Here is a 17,500-nt window from a genome sequence, read left to right as displayed (position 1 = left end):
TATATGATAAACCCTACTAAAGGTTGCTTAAATTAAGAAGGATCCTTGAACCACTAAGAACTAATATTTTATCCCTAAAGAAATTGCCCAAAGGGGACCACTTCTTCCTACAAAATGCATCTATTTGTTACAATGTTATCCAGTAGCGTTTAATGATCATCATCTATCAACGCTGTTGCGGCTTAGTCGTGAAAATTTAAACTTGCAGATTTCATTTTTTTATATTTTTGAGTAGCAATTCCTGGTTTCTGTAGTCTAGATAAAATCTTCAACCAACTGGTCAGTTTCGTGAAACTCTAATTTATATATCCTATGCTAGAGTAAACTGCTTGAAAACCATACCCTTCACAGCGGCACATACCAATATAGCCCATATATGGCAGTACCCCTCCCCCCCATGCCAGTTTTTTTTCTGATTTTTAGCTTTGTATCAGTTACTTTTTGTCGGGTGTTGAATTTTTTTCATTCATTTTCCAAACATATGAAGTCATTAGATGCCGAAGTCAGGCTGACTTGACTACTATGTTTTGTTTACCCCCCCCCCCAAAAAAAATTAAATAAATAAATAAATAAATAAAATTAGGCAAGAGGACCTGGGTTTTACAGCACCTGTTGTTTAAGCAAGGCAAGTGGTACTCAATTCAATTTATCTCTTCATCGGCTATAATTCAAGGTAATAGGAAAATAATGCCTGTGATATGTATTTCTGACAATTTAAATGACTTATTTTTCAGCAGGTGCAATGAAAGCTAGGTATCCAGTAACTGTTTTCCCCTTTTTTCTCAGAAACACAATATCAATCAGAGGTCCTTGATTCAACCTGTAAAGAAAAAAAAACTCGATAAATTGTGGTTTCAGGGTTCAAATTATATTATTAACTGTCAAAAATCGGGATTCAGACGGAAATCGGTTGTATTAATACTGGTTAAAATTAAACAATAATGCGTACGTACGTGCTTGGCATTGCTGGACAAGTATAAATAAACCCTTTTTCAAGGAAAAAGTGATTGTGGTACAAGGTTTTGTTTTGGCTTTGCTTTAGACTGTGCGAGTGACATCAATTTCTGGAAAAAAGCTACTCTAGGATAGGAGTGATTTGGGGAGTTTACTCTTGTATACGGTAGAAAAATCCAGCTGAAACTAGCTCTGGTATAGGATAAGGGTTCCAGGGTCCCAGCGGCAAATCCCCACCCACAAATTCCTAAAGTACCCCCCCCCTCCCCCCTTAGGTTATCCTTAGGTGGATAACCGTTGGACTCCAGAGCTGCACGAACATAATTAAGTTCTTGCTTTTTTCCTTCGGAGGAATTGGGTAGATTTAGAGCTTTGTGCAGGTGAGTTGATGCTGTGCTGACCTTGTGTTGACTGTCGTGATGGGAATTAAAATGTAAGTATTTGTCTATGGGTGGGCTTCCTGTAAACATCAACAACAATGACTCCATTTCTATGGGAGACCAGAGCGTCGAGAAAGGAGATCTTTCCGTTGCATTCGGTCTCGATGGTAAACAAGATGTTTGTGTCAATTGAATTTAATGTGTTATGGAAGGCTGAGACGTCGTCTTTTCCAATGATGCAAAAACTATAGTCAACGTACCTTTTCCAAATTTTGGGTGGAGCAGATGAACTACTGATTGCGGACTCTTCGATCTCCTCTATGCAAAGATTGGCCACAACGGGGCTGACAGGACTGCCCATCGCACAGCCATGGACTTCTTTGTAAATTCTGTCATTGAACATAAAACAGTTGTTGGACAAGGTGAATTGAAGAGGTTTAGTGATGTCATCAATGGCCAAATTTGGTGTTATATTGGGGAAACTGGAAGAGCTTTTAATAACTGAAAAAAAGAACATTTGAGAAACACCAAACCTGCGGCCAAAGGTTCTAGAATTGCGATTCACGCCTGGTCCAACAACCACGCCATTGCTTTTGAAAACGCGTCAATTATTGACAAAGGCACTTTTAGCACCAGAAAAACATTAGAAGCGTGGCATACCAGAGTGACACCTAATGCAGATAACAATTCTTGCCCGTTACCTGGGCAATACAACATTCTCTCTAACAAACATTTATAACCATTTACATTTTTATTATTTTGCAATTCACGCTTTTTATTCACATTTTCTCATCGCTTTCTTATCATTCATTTTATCCGCTGAAGACTGCAGTTTGGGCAGTCGAAAGCTCGTAGTTTTCAATCATTTCAGCCAGAGATCGTTTTTTAAATTTCAATCATTTAACCTGTTGGTGACAGTAATCAAAGGCAGTGAACTACAACCATAAACAAAACCGTTGGAAGGTCAGCACTTTTGACGTCTTCATTGCTTCTCTCCCCTACCCCTATTAATGTTGTGCAAAACTGAATGGTTTCAGTGAAAAACTGTTGTGTTACCCTCCAACATTGGATAGAGGGGAGGGGGGGCTATATGAGAATCCACCTAAAAAGGAAGCCGATGAACATACCGAGAGGTTAATGCTCAGAGAAGCACTATGCGTGGCATGATCTGGTGGGACTGAGAATTTGCATGCAAGCTTAAGGACGTTGGAATAGTACAGAAGATGAACCAGAGATACGTAGATGACATTAATGTTGCTGCAAAAGCGACTGTACCAGGACTGAGGTACGTAGAAGGAAAAATTATCGTGGACACCACCAAGGTTGTGGAAGATGAAAGATGAGCACCAGATGAAAGGACTATGGAGCTGATAAGGCAGGTTGGAGATGATATCCATTCATCGATAAAGCTTGAGGTCGATTACCCGTCGAAGCATCCAGATAAGAAGTTGCCAATCTTGGACTTAACGGTCTGGGTCGAGCAGAGAGAGAGAGGGAGATCCAAGGGTCAAACCAGATGGTGTCTGTAATAGTGTATGAATTCTACACGAAAGAGATAGCATCTAAAGCATTGATCAATGCAAGATCCGCCATATCTGCGAGCGTGAAGAGGATGATGCTATCTCAAGTGGTATTGCATGTGCTATTGAATTGCAGCCCACTTCTACCTTGGGCAAATGTAGTGGGGAAAGTCGAGGAGATGGTTCTGAGAATGCAGTATTCGGGATACAACAAGAAGTTCAGGTATGAAGTGGTTGACTCTGCTGTCAAGGCTTACAGAGCAAGACAAGAGGCTGAACTGAGAGGAGAGATACCAATGCATCAATTAAAAGGGTGGAGAAAAGGCGAGAGAGAAGCAGAAAAATCTGAAAAGAGAGATGATTGGTACAAGAGAGGTGGAGACGAAGCAGTTATATTCGTGCCTGCGACACCTGGATCGCAACTGCAGAAAAAATACCAGAGTGAAATCAGAGACCAGGGGTATAAGATAAAGGAGGTGAAGAAGACAGGTACAACACTGAAGGAAGTGCTACAGAAGTCCAATCCGTTTAAACAGCAAAGGTGTGGGAGAGAAGACTGCCTGGTTTGTAAACAAGCTGGGAAAGGTCCATGTAATGCACACGGTGTGACGTACGACATTGAGTACCAGGGATGCGAAAATAAGTACATTGGTGAGACAGCCATAAATGCCTATACAAGAGGCACGGAGCACGAGGGGGGCTTAGAGAATCGAGACGAAAAATCAGCATTATGGAGACATTTGGAGACATTGCGTAGAAAAGCATGGGAAGGAACGACAAGAGCTCAAAATGTCCGTGACTGGAATGTATGGTAATGATGCCATGGTAACACAAATAGCAGAGAGCGTGAGAATCAACTGAGTGGCAAAAGGTCATTTCTCATCAACACAAAGAAGGAATGGAATTATATATAACTTCCTAGAGTAATACGTGACGAAGGAGGAACGTGAGACACCCTATGTGAGGCCTTACATGAAGTCTGTGGACTGGCCAACACACTTGGTGCATCATACACTGGGTACCAGAGTATCTTGAATCCAAGATGGCGGAACATGCCTGACGAGGCTGAGTTTTCAGCGAAATTTATTGCAGTTTTTAAAGCGGTTTTTATAGATCTACACATTTTAAAGTTTTAAGTGTATTAACTCCAAAATTATGCGTCAAAAAGAATAACAAAGACAGACAATGTCAAGCAATTACCGAAGTCTATCTAATTCTTTTATCGCTTCGACAAAAGAACTTTCTGAAGCATGCGGAATGTTAATGTTGAATATTGACCTTCATTGACTGTTGAACCAAATAACAATTAATGGCTGTGTAAGCAGCATAATTCACAAGCTAAGGGAGAGAGCCAGTCAAAATTTGACTACGTACCTAGGCACAGGCACCCCAAGCTCAGTGTGAGCATGGGCAACAAAAATATAAGAATTTGTATGAGAATCCCGATAAAAAAATCTCAATTAAAAAGCCTAACCTTATTGCCATTGTAGATAGCTTCCTTCCTGTGTGGTTATTTTCCAAATTCGACCTGATTTGAACCATTTCTCAATTTCGTGGTTGTCAACGGTTATAAAAAAATCTCAAGGCTGGAGACTAAATTCTCAAGTGAGTCAAATATTCCTGGATAAGATATTCCCAGAGTCACAATTTCACATCAGAATCAATTGACAAAGATTAAACTTTCATCTCAACCCACCATCAATGCAATAGCAGTCCTGCGAGCAATGTCAGGTGGTGAATATTGCAACAAAAGAGTGTTCGAAGGCGGTGCTTCAGCACCAAAGCAGCCACGGCTTTGACCGTTGATAACAAACTGACCCTTACCGGGGTGGCGGACCATAGTTAGTCAACCGCAAATTTCTTTATCCCCCTGGGTCTCCTGGCATGACTGCCTTGTCCCAGTCGTCAAATCACAGTCACACCTCCTTCGTGTTGACAAAGTTCGAACACGTTGACGAAGCCAGAAAGCATTGAAAGATGCGAGAATGCAGTAGGAAACAAACTTTTGCACATTCATGCCCCTTTTATTAGTTGAAAGGATTTTGTATGTAGTCGGCTGTTCGTGATCGTAACTGTATTTATCAAGCCTTCAAGGAATTGACATAATTATGCATCCCGTAGTTAAATATCAACTTGAAGGGCAAATTTTTTTATTCCCCTGGGTCTCCCGACGGGACTGTTTTCTTTCAGATACTCAGGGTTCTCCCTAGTTTTCAGCACAACAGGTATGGCACCTTTTCAAACTGGTAAAGCTATTGGTTAATGTTGGACGTTCTGCAAAGGATAAGCGGCTTCTGAGCGTTTGCAGGCGGTAATAAGTGCTCTTACAAGCGGTAAATTTTACCGGCTACCGCCTGATATGGAGAACCCTGGTTGCTAATAATTAAATTTCACCGTTGACAACCCATAAATTGAAAAATGGCTCAAATCGCGTCGGATATAGAGAATAACAACACAGGAAGGAAGCTATCCACAATGGCAATACGTTTAGGCTTTTTAATTGAGATTTTTTTCATGTAATTATCTTCTCGAGCTTTTATCGGGATTCCCATGCAAATCCTTATACTTTTGTCGGCCATGCTCACACTGAGCTTGGGGTGCCTGTAATCTAGGGAATTTTGACAATAGTCTTCTTCCTGTGAGATGAATGGTTCAAATAAAGCAACCAGCAATGTTATTTACTCAGTGTTATGAGACCTCATATGAGACTCACATGCTATTGCGAAGCGATTCCCAGCGATCGAAGAGGACAACTGAAAGTCTTCATCTGCGGGAAAGAACAGAAAAATATAAATCGAGCTTGCGATTTCCGGTGGCCTACGTGCATTTTTATTTTTCAACCGCGCTTTGAGATATGTTATTTACGAAAAAAACATATCTCAAAGCGCGGTTGACTGATCTTAGCAAAATGAACACACTAAAATTGGAATAATCCCACTATCATTTTGCCTTGAGTTTGCCTCTTGCAAAGATCTCAGTTTTCCTCGCCGACCTTGACTCGATGTTCTACGGGAAAAAGCGATCAAATGGGAAATACTTCCGGGGGACCTTCCGGGGAGCTCTCGCGTCGCCTTGACACCACACCGCTGAATAGAACTACTAGGGCTCAAAAGGGATTTTTCTACAGTTTTACCTGGTAAATTCGAAAATCTAAAACTATAATACTCTTCTACCGGTACACGAGACATGACGAACCCACACCGATGACACATCGGAAATGATGCTCACTTGTAGCCTTGACACCAAACCGCTGAATAGAACTACTAGGGCTCAAAAGGGATTTTTCTACAGTTTTACCTGGTAAATTCGAAAATCTAAAACTATAATACTCTTCTACCGGTACACGAGACATGACGAACCCACACCGATGACACATCGGAAATGATGCTCACTTGTAGCCTTGACACCAAACCGCTGAATAGAACTCTAGGGCTCAAAAGGGATTTACCTTGGTAATTCGAAAATCTAAAACTATAATACTCTTTTACCGGTACACGAGACGTGACGAACCCACACCGATGACACATCGGAAATGATCCTTTGCCAAGACACCACACCGCTGAATAGAACTCTAGGTCTCAAAAGTTCTACAGTTCTGAAAATCTAAAGCTATAATACTCTCTAACCTGGTACACGAGGTGTGACGAACACACCCGATCACGCATCGGAAATAATTTCCGGAAGCTTCAAAGATGCCAGTGGGCTCGGAAAAATGCGAATGACACCTGCAACGGGACATGATTTGATCCAAGAAGGACTACCCATTCTGCTGTTTTATGGTGACGCCAAGACTACATGACGTGTAAACCTGTGACGCAGTAAGTTTCATTTTTTTGTACCTTATTGGGATTTCCACTTAAGTTTGAAACGACGAGAGGAAAATTAATCCAGCCATCAACTGATTCGTCTTCTGTGACTACTTGAGGACTTTGGAAAATCAAGAACTTTGCAAAAGCTTGTTTATTCTAATGCACTAGTCATTTGTTTCCCCCACCCCTTGACCCCCAGGGATGGGTAGGGAAATTACATTTGAATGGTTGTAAAGTAGGTGTATTTCCACTGGGGACTAGAGCAGACAAACACACGTAATTCCCCCACCCTCTGTTCCTAAAAGATTCTGAGTCCTCAAGGAAATGTTAGGGAGATTACCACAATATACAGTTCTTGCCATTTGTGTGTGCCACATGAACTATATAAGGAACGAAACAGAAAAAAAAAAAAAGAACTGGATAGAAACAAGACAGGAATAAGCGACCAATAAAGAAAAAGTTTAGACATGATTGCTCTTCTTTTATTTTTTACTGCTGTAGTTTGCACTCTGGGCAAAACCAGACTTCCTCTGGGGGTGTCCTCTTAAGTCCCACACACTGGAGATGGAACCACTCATGCCTGAGGGGTAGGGCAGAGGAACGAAAATCTTGTAATTTCCCTACCCCCTAGAGGCGTAATTGTGGCGTAATCTCGCGTAATTACCCTAGTAATTTCCCCATATGTCCCCACTATCCCCGGGGGTCGGGGGGGTGGGGGAAACAAATGACTAGTGCATAAAGAACCCTACGGTGGCCAGTAAGGGACATGCAATGCAAAATATATTTTGTAACTAGCACTGTCACTTAATTATGTAGCACTGCTACTTATTATCTAGCACTGTCACTTAATTATCTAGCACTGCTACTTACTATCTAGCACTGCCACTTACTATCTAGCACATAAAAGCTAACCTTAGGCCTAATTAGGCCTAGATAATAAGTAGCAGTGCTAGATAAATAAGTGACCATGCCAGATAATAAGTAGCAGAGCTAGATAATTAAGTGACAGTGCTAGATAATAAGTAGCAGTGCTAGATAAATAAGTGACAGTGCTAGATAAGTAGAGTTTTTGGATTTGATGTCCCTTACAGGGCACCGTAGAACCCTCATTTAAGGATTGTAATTGTTGAATTGTCAAGGGGCTCTGTCACTTAATTGTGTCCTAACCAGCTGAGACCTGTGCAAATGTTAAAAGTTAAGTGAGACTGTTATGTTCAAGGAGTGTGTAATGGTAGAGGATAAATACCTGTGCATATTTTTTTAAATCAAAAAGAAGGCGAGCTATTTTTTCTATTATCCGTTGGACTTTTTGTATCATGCAGTCTGTCAATCGCGTCAAAGCTTTGTCTCACATGGATCTATTGGATTCCACAATTCAATCCTTCAATTAATTTCAAACAGAGTTTGTGGCAGATAAAATGTATCCAAATGATATTCCCATATTAATTAATTTAATTCAGCCACATACACATGCATTGCATTTCTCAAACTATTGAGCCTTTGATGTCATTTTCTCCTCAATCCAGCTCTCTCAAGATTTTCAAGTCAGTTATGGCAGACCATTAACCATATCACTCCTGTGGGTTTCCCCATTGACAAGTAAAATCGTCTGGCGTTAGACAGAGTAAAATCTTCTGGCGTTAGATAGAGTAAAATATTCTGGCGTTAGATAGAGTAAAATCTTTAAGTCTCAGTGGCCCTTACAGGAGCGAAAGGGTTAAATAGGAACATTCCAGTTGAAATAAACAGTTGTTGTTTTGAAGATCAAGGCTTAAAACCTGTGTCACTTACTGTTTCGTGACCTTTTGTTAACTTACTTTTGAAATCCAAAGAAAAATAGAAATTGATTTTTGGTCATATTAGCACTTAAAGTAATGTTTAGCAAGGGTAATATCTGACTTGGTCCATGGCAGTTTCTCCTCGTCCTTCTGATCTGGGCTTGGCACCAGCAAAATGGCTTCTTAAGGCTATTAAGGAACCATTTTGGCAGATTTAAAAACTGCTGCCAAGAATATCTCTCTTGAGAGAGCAAAACAGCTCTATTCAGGCACACGTGTCAAACCTTATGGAGGTCTCCAGACAGGAATGTACTTACCAGCAATGAGTTAGTATGACACCGACCAAATCCCTGGCCAGAATATCTGTTTTTTTTTTTACCGTTTCATTGAATAACATGTACTTTAACATATCTTCAATTTAACACCTTTTCATAACTTTCCAACTAAATTTCAACATTGCAAATGGCTTCTTCTACCTCAAGAATAGTGAAACCACACTGGGTGAGGGTGTGCATAACCCTCTCCAGTTGTTCAGCAGAGAAGATTGAGGTCCAGTATGGTCATGTGCATACTGTACCTGTCCAGGAGTTCTTGCCTTGCCTTGATGGCTTTTGTTGACCTTAGCCATGCCTCACTGTCCCTTTTGGCAAATTCACAATTGATCCTTTCTGTTACCTGTTGTGAGAATTTTCCAGGCACTAAACTGAATGGAAAGGTTCCATCATTCACGTACACTCCCAGACCCATTTCAAAAGTGTTTTCCAGGCCATTAGTTGAAATGCGTTGACCCCCAATTGTCAATTCCATGGCATAATCCCCATCTTGTCGATTGGCATTTAAGTTAGCCATGGGTGCATAAGCACAGACAAACGTATTAGCAGGTATTTCTTTCAATGTGAACAACCCCACACTGGTTGATGTTCTCCCAATGCCCACCACATTGCTCTGCCTTGTGCCATGGTTCTGATCATGTGATGAACTGTTAGGGAAGAAAGGGACAATTAGTTGTCATTTTGTTTGTAGTCTAAGTAAAATGGTTTTAAAATATGTTTTTCACAAATGTTTGTAGAACTTTTAACTTGAAAGGGGGTTTATCTTAGAACCAAAGAAGGTTAGGATTGTGAAACCTTAGAACACAACAAAATAGCTAGCCTCAGGCATATCTTATGTCAAAAAAGACTCCACACGCTGGTGGTCTTCCAGGCAGGGCCTCCGTCAAATTGTCATTGGCCTCGCCTCTAGTGACCTTGTTTGAGCACAATTTCTTACAAGTTTCTCTCTCATGCCATAGTAAGTACTTCTCAACATAACAACGATACAAGGAGTTTTCATCCAAATTTTGCAAAACAATTATGTCTTCTCTGTTGTTGCACCTAACACCAAATATGTACTTTTGTGTTGCTCCACACCACAAAGGACCTGATCTGTTTTCCTTTGCAACCTTTTTGTAGGGCAAGCAAGCGGTTCTCTGGGTGGAATCAAGTGAAAACGTGACTAAAACCAGTGACAACTAGAAGGGCATTAAGAGAAAGTAAAAAGGGCTGAGTGGTACTTGCTTGCATCTCAGAAAATGGTGACAGGAACCAGAGCTTCCAGTTGGTTCAAGAAATTCATCTCAACGTCAGTTACTTCGGGATGCGTGAATCTGAACCAGAATTCCTTAAGGTGGCGGCCATAACTATCGGCAGGGCTTTCATATTGTTCATCAATTTTTTCCTCACACAAGTCAGCACTGCCACTTTGAACAAACATATGCAAAAGTAAGTGGAGACCGCACAAACTCAGGTGCCCAACACACTTTACAAATACGTTCTCAAGGTCTGGAGATTTTAAAAAATGAGCCGTAGACAACTCTGGTGCATCAATACCGTTAAAGCAAGTGCAAGCTGTGTCACAGAGTGGGTTTTCAAGGGTGATGTCAATATTGGTGACTAACCCATCACCATCACGAAGATTGACTGATTGGTGTGTATGGCTTCTGACAAAGCTGGTCTTTGTGTGTGTGTGACACTGTTGAGTCATAGTGACTTTCTCTCACCACATCACTGATATTCTCTGGTGCTCTGCAGTTGAAGTGAATCCTATCTGCTAGGTGCTCTAGTGCTGTTCTGACATCAGAGTTCAAGAAATGGGTCATTGGTTCATTGACATACAGCAATGCAGGAAGGTAAGCAATAGTTCTTAAGAGGAGGATGTGATCATGTAAAGCTGGTGCAGACATGGACAGGCCCTCGATGGTTTCAAGAATGCTCAAAAGAACTGGCAGTTTTGGTTGACCACACCTTGGCTCCTCTCGAGACTCCTTAGAGGAAATGCTACGGTGTTCAGGAATGACCCAATGGCTTCAGATTGCTGAATCACAAGCTGAAACTGATGTTGAAGTGACAGATTAAGTTTCTTCAAAACCTGTGGGATGTAACAACAAAAATCACATTTACGGAGGGTGACACTTAAATACAGAAAGACAGTGGTTTCTGAGGAAGGTTTTTAGTCAAGAGCCCTACAAGAAGGTTGTATTGATGGTTCTTTGAAGTAACTTTTTCACTGGAAATCTGACATCACTTTAATCAGAAGGTGCATGTGAAGCTAGACCAACTAGTCCTAGTCCTCTTCCATCCGTTCTGGTGAAAAACATGTAAAAACTTTCAGGAAACGAAAAGAAGAGGCAGTTTTTTCAGCGGATGGGAACTGTCCCATCATTTTTTTGTAAGCTGTAGCATGGAATTGTTATTGAAAAAAAATAGAACTGATCATAATTTTTTAAAGAAATATATTTCTTTAAAATCCATGCTACAGATTTTGTTTTAGACTGTTTGCGTGCTGTTGCCTCAAAAACATGTGATAAATCAAGTTAACTTAGTGAGTTTTTGGGAATCTTCTGTATTTGGTCCTTTGATTTACCGAATGTGGTTGTCAGTCGAACCAGACAAAGAGATGAAAATAGACCACACTTGGGAAAAAAAAAGGGACTCGAGAAATGATTACTTGAAAGGGGTCCATAGCAACAGTTTGGAAGTTAAGAGCCACCCTTCTTAAAACAACAGCAATTTATTTATTCGAACGTTAATTAGACAGAAGTAATACAAAATACTATATTTTATAACATAAAACAGAGAAAGGTGGTAACAAAGGAACCCAAAATAGCTGTATAAAGCTAAACTAAGAGGGTTCCTGATCAGTAATGGAGTATATAGTATTTTCATTTATCACATTTACACATTTTTGGTATAATTAGTATAAAAGCATTACTCTGGAAGGGGCACAGTGCACGCTGCCTTCAAGACTCAATGGCTTTCATCTTGTAGACCTTGGCTTAACTGCTTACATGTAGGTGCACTTGTCAATAGCCAACTAACGCGTATGTATGTATGTATGTATGTATGTATGTATGTATGTATGTATGTATGTATGTATGTATGTATGTATGTATGTATGTATGTATGTATGTATGTATGTATGTATGTATGTATGTATGTATGTATGTATGTATGTATGTATGTATGTATGTATGTATGTATGTATGTATGTATGTATGTATGTATGTATGTATGTATGTATGTATGTATGTATGTATGTATGCCTTTAGTCACATAAGTATGTTCTACCCGTGTTGCTTGCTCATGATTGTCTTCATTATACTAGCAAGGGCCCTGACATGTCCTTCAGAGAATTGTATGATTGAATCTGGGTGTACTGCGACATTGAAGTGGCAGTTTCCCAAATACTCCAAGTAAAGTTTAGCTTTCATGGAAGCAGACCTTGCCTTAGCCAACAGCTATTTTAAGTACTTTGGGTTTTGTAAGTTGGCCAGGTCCTGTTGTAATACCTATTCTTCTTCATCACCATGAACTTGTTGCAAAGATTCTCCCTAAGAGATCAATAATGTTATAATCAGCTTGAAAATACTGTGTGCCATATGAATAATAAAGTTGTATGGTTAAGTATTTTTTATTGACTACAATTCAATATGTGTGTATATGGCTAGGACAACATGTTTCATCCAAATTCTGACCTGACAATAAGTTACGTTTACAATATTAAAAAAATCACAGCATACTAAAAACAATTTGGCTGGTGCTTGGAGAGTCATGGCTTACCAACATTTGACTTGATTTGTGTTAATTGATAATTTCAATTTACAGTGTCCCCAATTAGTGCATCAGTGCTGGAACGTCTAGACACTTAAATAAAGTCCCTTTCCTTTCCTTTCCTTTCCTTTCCATAGATCTTGTTTTGCAATCTACCCTTCTTTCCTCTTTGCACACTGGTCTGCTTCCTTGGCTCTCAGTCACTGTGTACAAGAAAAATCCAACAACTACTAGTAAACATGCACGAGTCTGCATATTAGTTATATGCGTGTTTGAAAGCATAATTTCTAAAAGAATATTTTTGACTTGACTGACTGTGTGTGCAACTCGTTATTACCAAGCATCTATGTTAGGGTACTATGTAAACAGAAATTATGTCTTAACAAAACGTGCTCCATAGTGTGACTGAACTGGTCACACTATGACCAGTAGACAATCTATTTACGAAGACCCAGGCCTATAATAATTATATTAAATTTTGTCTTTGAATACTGGTAGCTCAAAATTGAACTTTTGTCAAAGGGGCTGTGTTGTGGTAGTGCAATTAACTTTGTGTACCAGTAGTTTTACCAATTACTCGCTCCTTCTTGATATGAAGCTACTTTGAAACAAGATAACTTTAACCTACATTACAAAAAATAAATCTCAGATTTCAGAGCACACACATTTTAAGACATAAACTGAGGTATTTTGCTTAAACCCTCCTTCATTGTTTTAAATTGTTATTTTACATTTTGCTTGATTTGGCTGCCAGTTCCTAGCCACTGAATTTGACTATGTTTTGTGACACGGCCCCTTTAAATGTTTTGCTTGGGAAGTAATGAGCAGTGTGGATTCAAAATTATCCAGTGCATATTCACAGCTACCTTCACGATTGGCAAATTTAAGGTGGCTCTGAATTCGCTCCTGTGAATTTCTTTAGGTGTTTTTAGGTTGCTCTTTTGTTGTCATGGTAACTTGTTACATTACTTAAAATTAAAAAAGTGTCTATAAAGTAAAAAATGATTATTGCCGACAAAAATATAATTAAGGATTTGTATGAGAATCTGATAAAAAGCTTAAGATCTCAATTAAAAAGCCTAACCTTATTGCCATTGTGGATAGCTTCCTTCCTGTGTGGTTATTTTCCAGATCCAACGCGATTTGAGCCATTTCTCAATTTCGTGGTTGTCAACGGTTATAATAATATCCCAAGGCTGGAGACTAAATTCTCAGGACAGGTGCCACCAGTTTGAGTCAAATATTTCTGGATAAAATATTCCCACAGTCACAATTTCACATCAGAATCAATTGACAAAGATTGAACTTTCATCTCAACCCACCATCAACGCAATAGCAGTCCTGCGAGCAACGTCAGGCGGTGAATATTGCAACAAAACAGCGTGCGAAGGTTGTGCTTTATCACCAAAGTGGCCATGGCTTTGACTGTTGATAACAAACTGACTCTTACCAGGATGACAGACCATAGCTAGTCAACCGCAAATTTCTTTATTCCCCTGGGTCTCCTGGCATGACTGCATTGACTCAAGCCTTCAAGGAATATATATTAACATGCAAATAAACTTTATTCGCATAGGATATTGTGCTACGAATATTTTGTGGCTGGACTTACTGAAGCTAGTGAAATTTAATTATTAGCAGCTGAGAGAAAACAGTCGCGTCGAGAGACATGGGAATAAAAAAATTTGCGCATGATAAACTATGGGAACAAATTTTATTTGCATAATTAATATTAATGCCTTGAAGGCTTGATAAATACAGTTACGATCGCGAAAAGCCTACTACGTACAAAATCCCATTAACTAATAAAAGTGGCATGAATGCGCAAAAGTTTGTTTACTACGGCTTTCATTCTTGCATCTTTCAATGCTTTCCGGCTTTGCGAATGTGTTTGAACTTTGTCAACACAAAGGAGGCGTGACTGTGATTTGACGACTGAGTCAATGCAGTCATGCCAGGAGACCCAGGGAAATAAAGAAATTTGCGGTTGACAGTCTGTAACCCCGGTAAGGGTCAGTTTGTTATTAACGGTCAAAGCCGTGGCCACTTTGGTGATAAAGCACCACCTACGCATGCTGTTTTGTTGCAATATTCACCGTCTGACGTTGCTCGCAGGACTGCTATTGCGTTGATGGTGGGTTGAGATGAAAGTTCAATCTTTGTCAATTGATTCTGATGTGAAATTGTGACCATGGGAATATTTTATGCAAGAATATTTGACTCAACTTGGTGGCACCTGAGAATTTAGTCTCCATCCTTGGGATTTTATTATAACCACGAAATTGAGAAATGGCTTAAATCGCGTTGGATCTGCAAAATAACCACACCAGAAGGAAGCTATCCACGATGGCCGTAAGGTTAGGCTTTTGAATTGAGAGTTTTTTCATATAATTATCTTCTGAGCTTTTTATCGGGATTCTCATACAAATCGTTATATTTTTGTTGGCCATGCTCACACCGAGCTTGGGGTGCCTGTGCTCAGATGTGAATACTATACTACTGATGTGTACGTTACGTCATGTAATTATTGTGAAATGTCCACAATCTCTCTTTGTACCAACATCCAATCACAACCCGGTGCGATTCCTGTATTTAGTCGCTAGTCAAAGGAGCTTTGTGTGGTGTGTTTGCGAAATTTCTCTTACTTTAACGGACTGCTTGAAATGATTATTCATGGCAAAACCTCTACTAAATGGTGGGAAAAATGACAGGAAAACAATTTCAAGCAATTTTGGAACGGCAGTTAGAAAAGAACAATGGGAAATTGAGGTTAGTGGTGACAACAGGAGGGTTAAGGAGGCTTGAAATAGTTTCTCCTTTTTTCACAAGAATATACATATACTCCTTAGTTATAATTAGGGTAATCATATCAAGATGAAATTTGGCCTGGGTATTAAGTACCCATCATATATTTCTCACATCACAGTTTCCTTCAAAATGCCATTACCATGGCAACGATATAAGGATTAAGTGACCATCAAATCGTTTGTGCAAATAGGAGATGTATGTTTATAATTCTATCTATATAAGAATTAGAAGAAAAGGTGAGCAAAATCATTATTTTAGAGTGATGAGCTGACTCGAGCAGCTTTAGAATTGTGTGTGGTTTACACGCGTGCGCGCTCAGCTGAAAACCGTTTGGAGCCTCCTTAAGCATGTGTGTTTTTGAGACGTGGACGGGAACCAGAAGAGAGGATTTCGCGTGTCAGGACAGTGGTGTCTCCCAGATTTTTATACTAATCATCTCTAATGGAGAAAAGATCCTTAGCAATGTAAATGTAGTTGTGTGAAGACAAGTTAAAAGGGAAAACAGGACAGTGGTGTCTCCTATATTTTTATACTAATCATCTCTAATGGAGAAAAGATCCTTAGCAATGTAAATGTGGTTGTGTGAAGACAAGTTATTTAACGGAAAACAGCTCACTTAGGGTTACCATCCGTGTGTTGAAAACGTGCATGCTTGAGCTCCCTAATATTCTTGACAGGCCGCCATTTCAGCACTTGTTTTTTGAATGCCATGAACAACGCCTTGACTGTCCTTTTTGTGTTGAAAATTGGGGTAGATCATTAAATAAAAATTAAATGAATGCAAATTTCACGTTTGTTGACACATAATTTTACAAAATCATAAGATGCTTCTTTTTTAACCAAATTTGGTGGAATCTTGGTTAACTAAAAAGGCTTCTTTTTCAACTTTCTATATCAGAAGATGTAATATTGAGTTTTTCTCCATTTCTACTCAAATATTTTGAAATATCTTTCAGATTTTTGTTGTTTACAGTTATTTTTCAGAAAAGTGCTTGGTTTTTATGCTGAGAATTTATTTTAATCAAAAGCCTATTAATTTTATAACCTCTAAAATAGTAGATATTGTAAGTCATATATTCTATAAGCTTAAATGTAAGTCTAAACAATTGATTAGCTTTATGGCTTGATTTGGATCCTTGCAAAATGTTAGGACGATGATCAAACAGAGTGCAGTCTTTGGTCAGCAATCCTACAATGATTCTTGTTCTCTCCTTACCCCTTGACATAATATTACAGATCATAACTCAAACATTGTTGATTTTGGCACGGCTGTACCGCCTGTCTCAAGGTTTCCTTGGCATCTGCCCTCAGGCATTTGCATAACAAGCACAAACTATGCATGATTGGCACACAGCAAATCAGAAGAAATGCAGGTTTGAAAAGACTGACTGATTTACGCAATATAAATCCCGCTGGCTCTCAAAACTTCTAGATATAAAGTCATAAATTTCGATTATGACACACAGCAGAATGACTAACCGTCAGCTCACATCTTACTGCATATTAACACTCACACTGGCATTAAGATTTGATACATTTAGTCAGAGATTTAGATTAAGACACACAGCAGAATGACTAACTGTTTAAAGCTCAGACCTCACTACATCTTAACACTCACAATGGCCTTCAGATCTTATAGATATTATACCGGTAGTCATAAATTTCGATTAATTACTTAAGGCACACAGCAGAATGAGAATAACCGTTAGCTCAGAACTTGCTGCATCTAAACGCGCGTGCATGTTGGCCATCCAGGTAATTATGTAGCAACTTCATATTTGACCTTAAGCAAGCGGAAGGGGCGAATTTACTAGTTGAAAAGACATTTCAAAGTGAGGTGATTACATTTTGAAATGCTCTACTTCGAATATTAAGTGACTTAACATAGTTTACGTACTTTCTTTGTGGGATTATTTCAGGCAACCAGGGGGTTCATTAACGTGGGGTCGGCCTATGAATCATGCAAAGAATCACTTGATCATTCATCATTTTATTAATTTTGGATACAGATTACAATGATAGTCCTGCGGAACCCGCAGGTAGGAGAGCGAATCAAGGTGGGTTGCGCTTATAAATCATGCGTTATTATCAGTAAATAAAAGAAGTGAACGAAATAAGAGAAGAGAGAGAAAGAAGTGAGCAGTTACAATAAAATAATAATTA

At 39.3% G+C, this 17,500-nt stretch overlaps 1 protein-coding gene across 7 annotated transcripts in view; it reads right to left on the bottom strand.

Annotated features, from left to right (window-relative positions):
* LOC138045688 (uncharacterized) overlaps positions 1–17,500 on the bottom strand; it is an 18,751-nt gene that overhangs the window by 201 nt on the left and 1,050 nt on the right. Inside the window, exons 2-6 of one of the 7 annotated variants that reach the window (XR_011131647.1) lie at positions 12,539–12,732; positions 9,019–9,420; positions 5,568–5,621; positions 1,595–1,723; positions 1–820 (exon numbers count right to left, since the gene is read on the bottom strand). The exon at positions 1–820 is cut by the window's left edge and continues 201 nt beyond it. Coding sequence is in view for 1 of the 7 variants with exons in the window: in XM_068892275.1 (XP_068748376.1) it covers positions 5,618–5,621; positions 9,019–9,420; positions 10,480–10,484 (411 nt within the window). In the remaining 6 variants the exon portion in view is untranslated. Of the gene's footprint in view, positions 821–1,594; positions 1,724–5,567; positions 5,622–5,772; positions 5,950–6,693; positions 7,442–9,018; positions 9,421–9,997; positions 10,120–10,479; positions 10,614–12,538; positions 12,733–17,500 lie in introns of those variants that run through there. The other 6 variants (XR_011131646.1, XM_068892275.1, XR_011131650.1 and 3 more) reach the window with 6 other exon arrangements.

Source organism: Montipora capricornis, chromosome 4 (genome assembly GCF_036669925.1).
Source record: "Montipora capricornis isolate CH-2021 chromosome 4, ASM3666992v2, whole genome shotgun sequence".
Lineage (NCBI taxonomy): Eukaryota > Metazoa > Cnidaria > Anthozoa > Scleractinia > Acroporidae > Montipora > Montipora capricornis.
The sequence above is the reverse complement of the archived record's forward strand: the minus strand, read 5'-3'. Positions and strand labels throughout refer to the sequence as shown.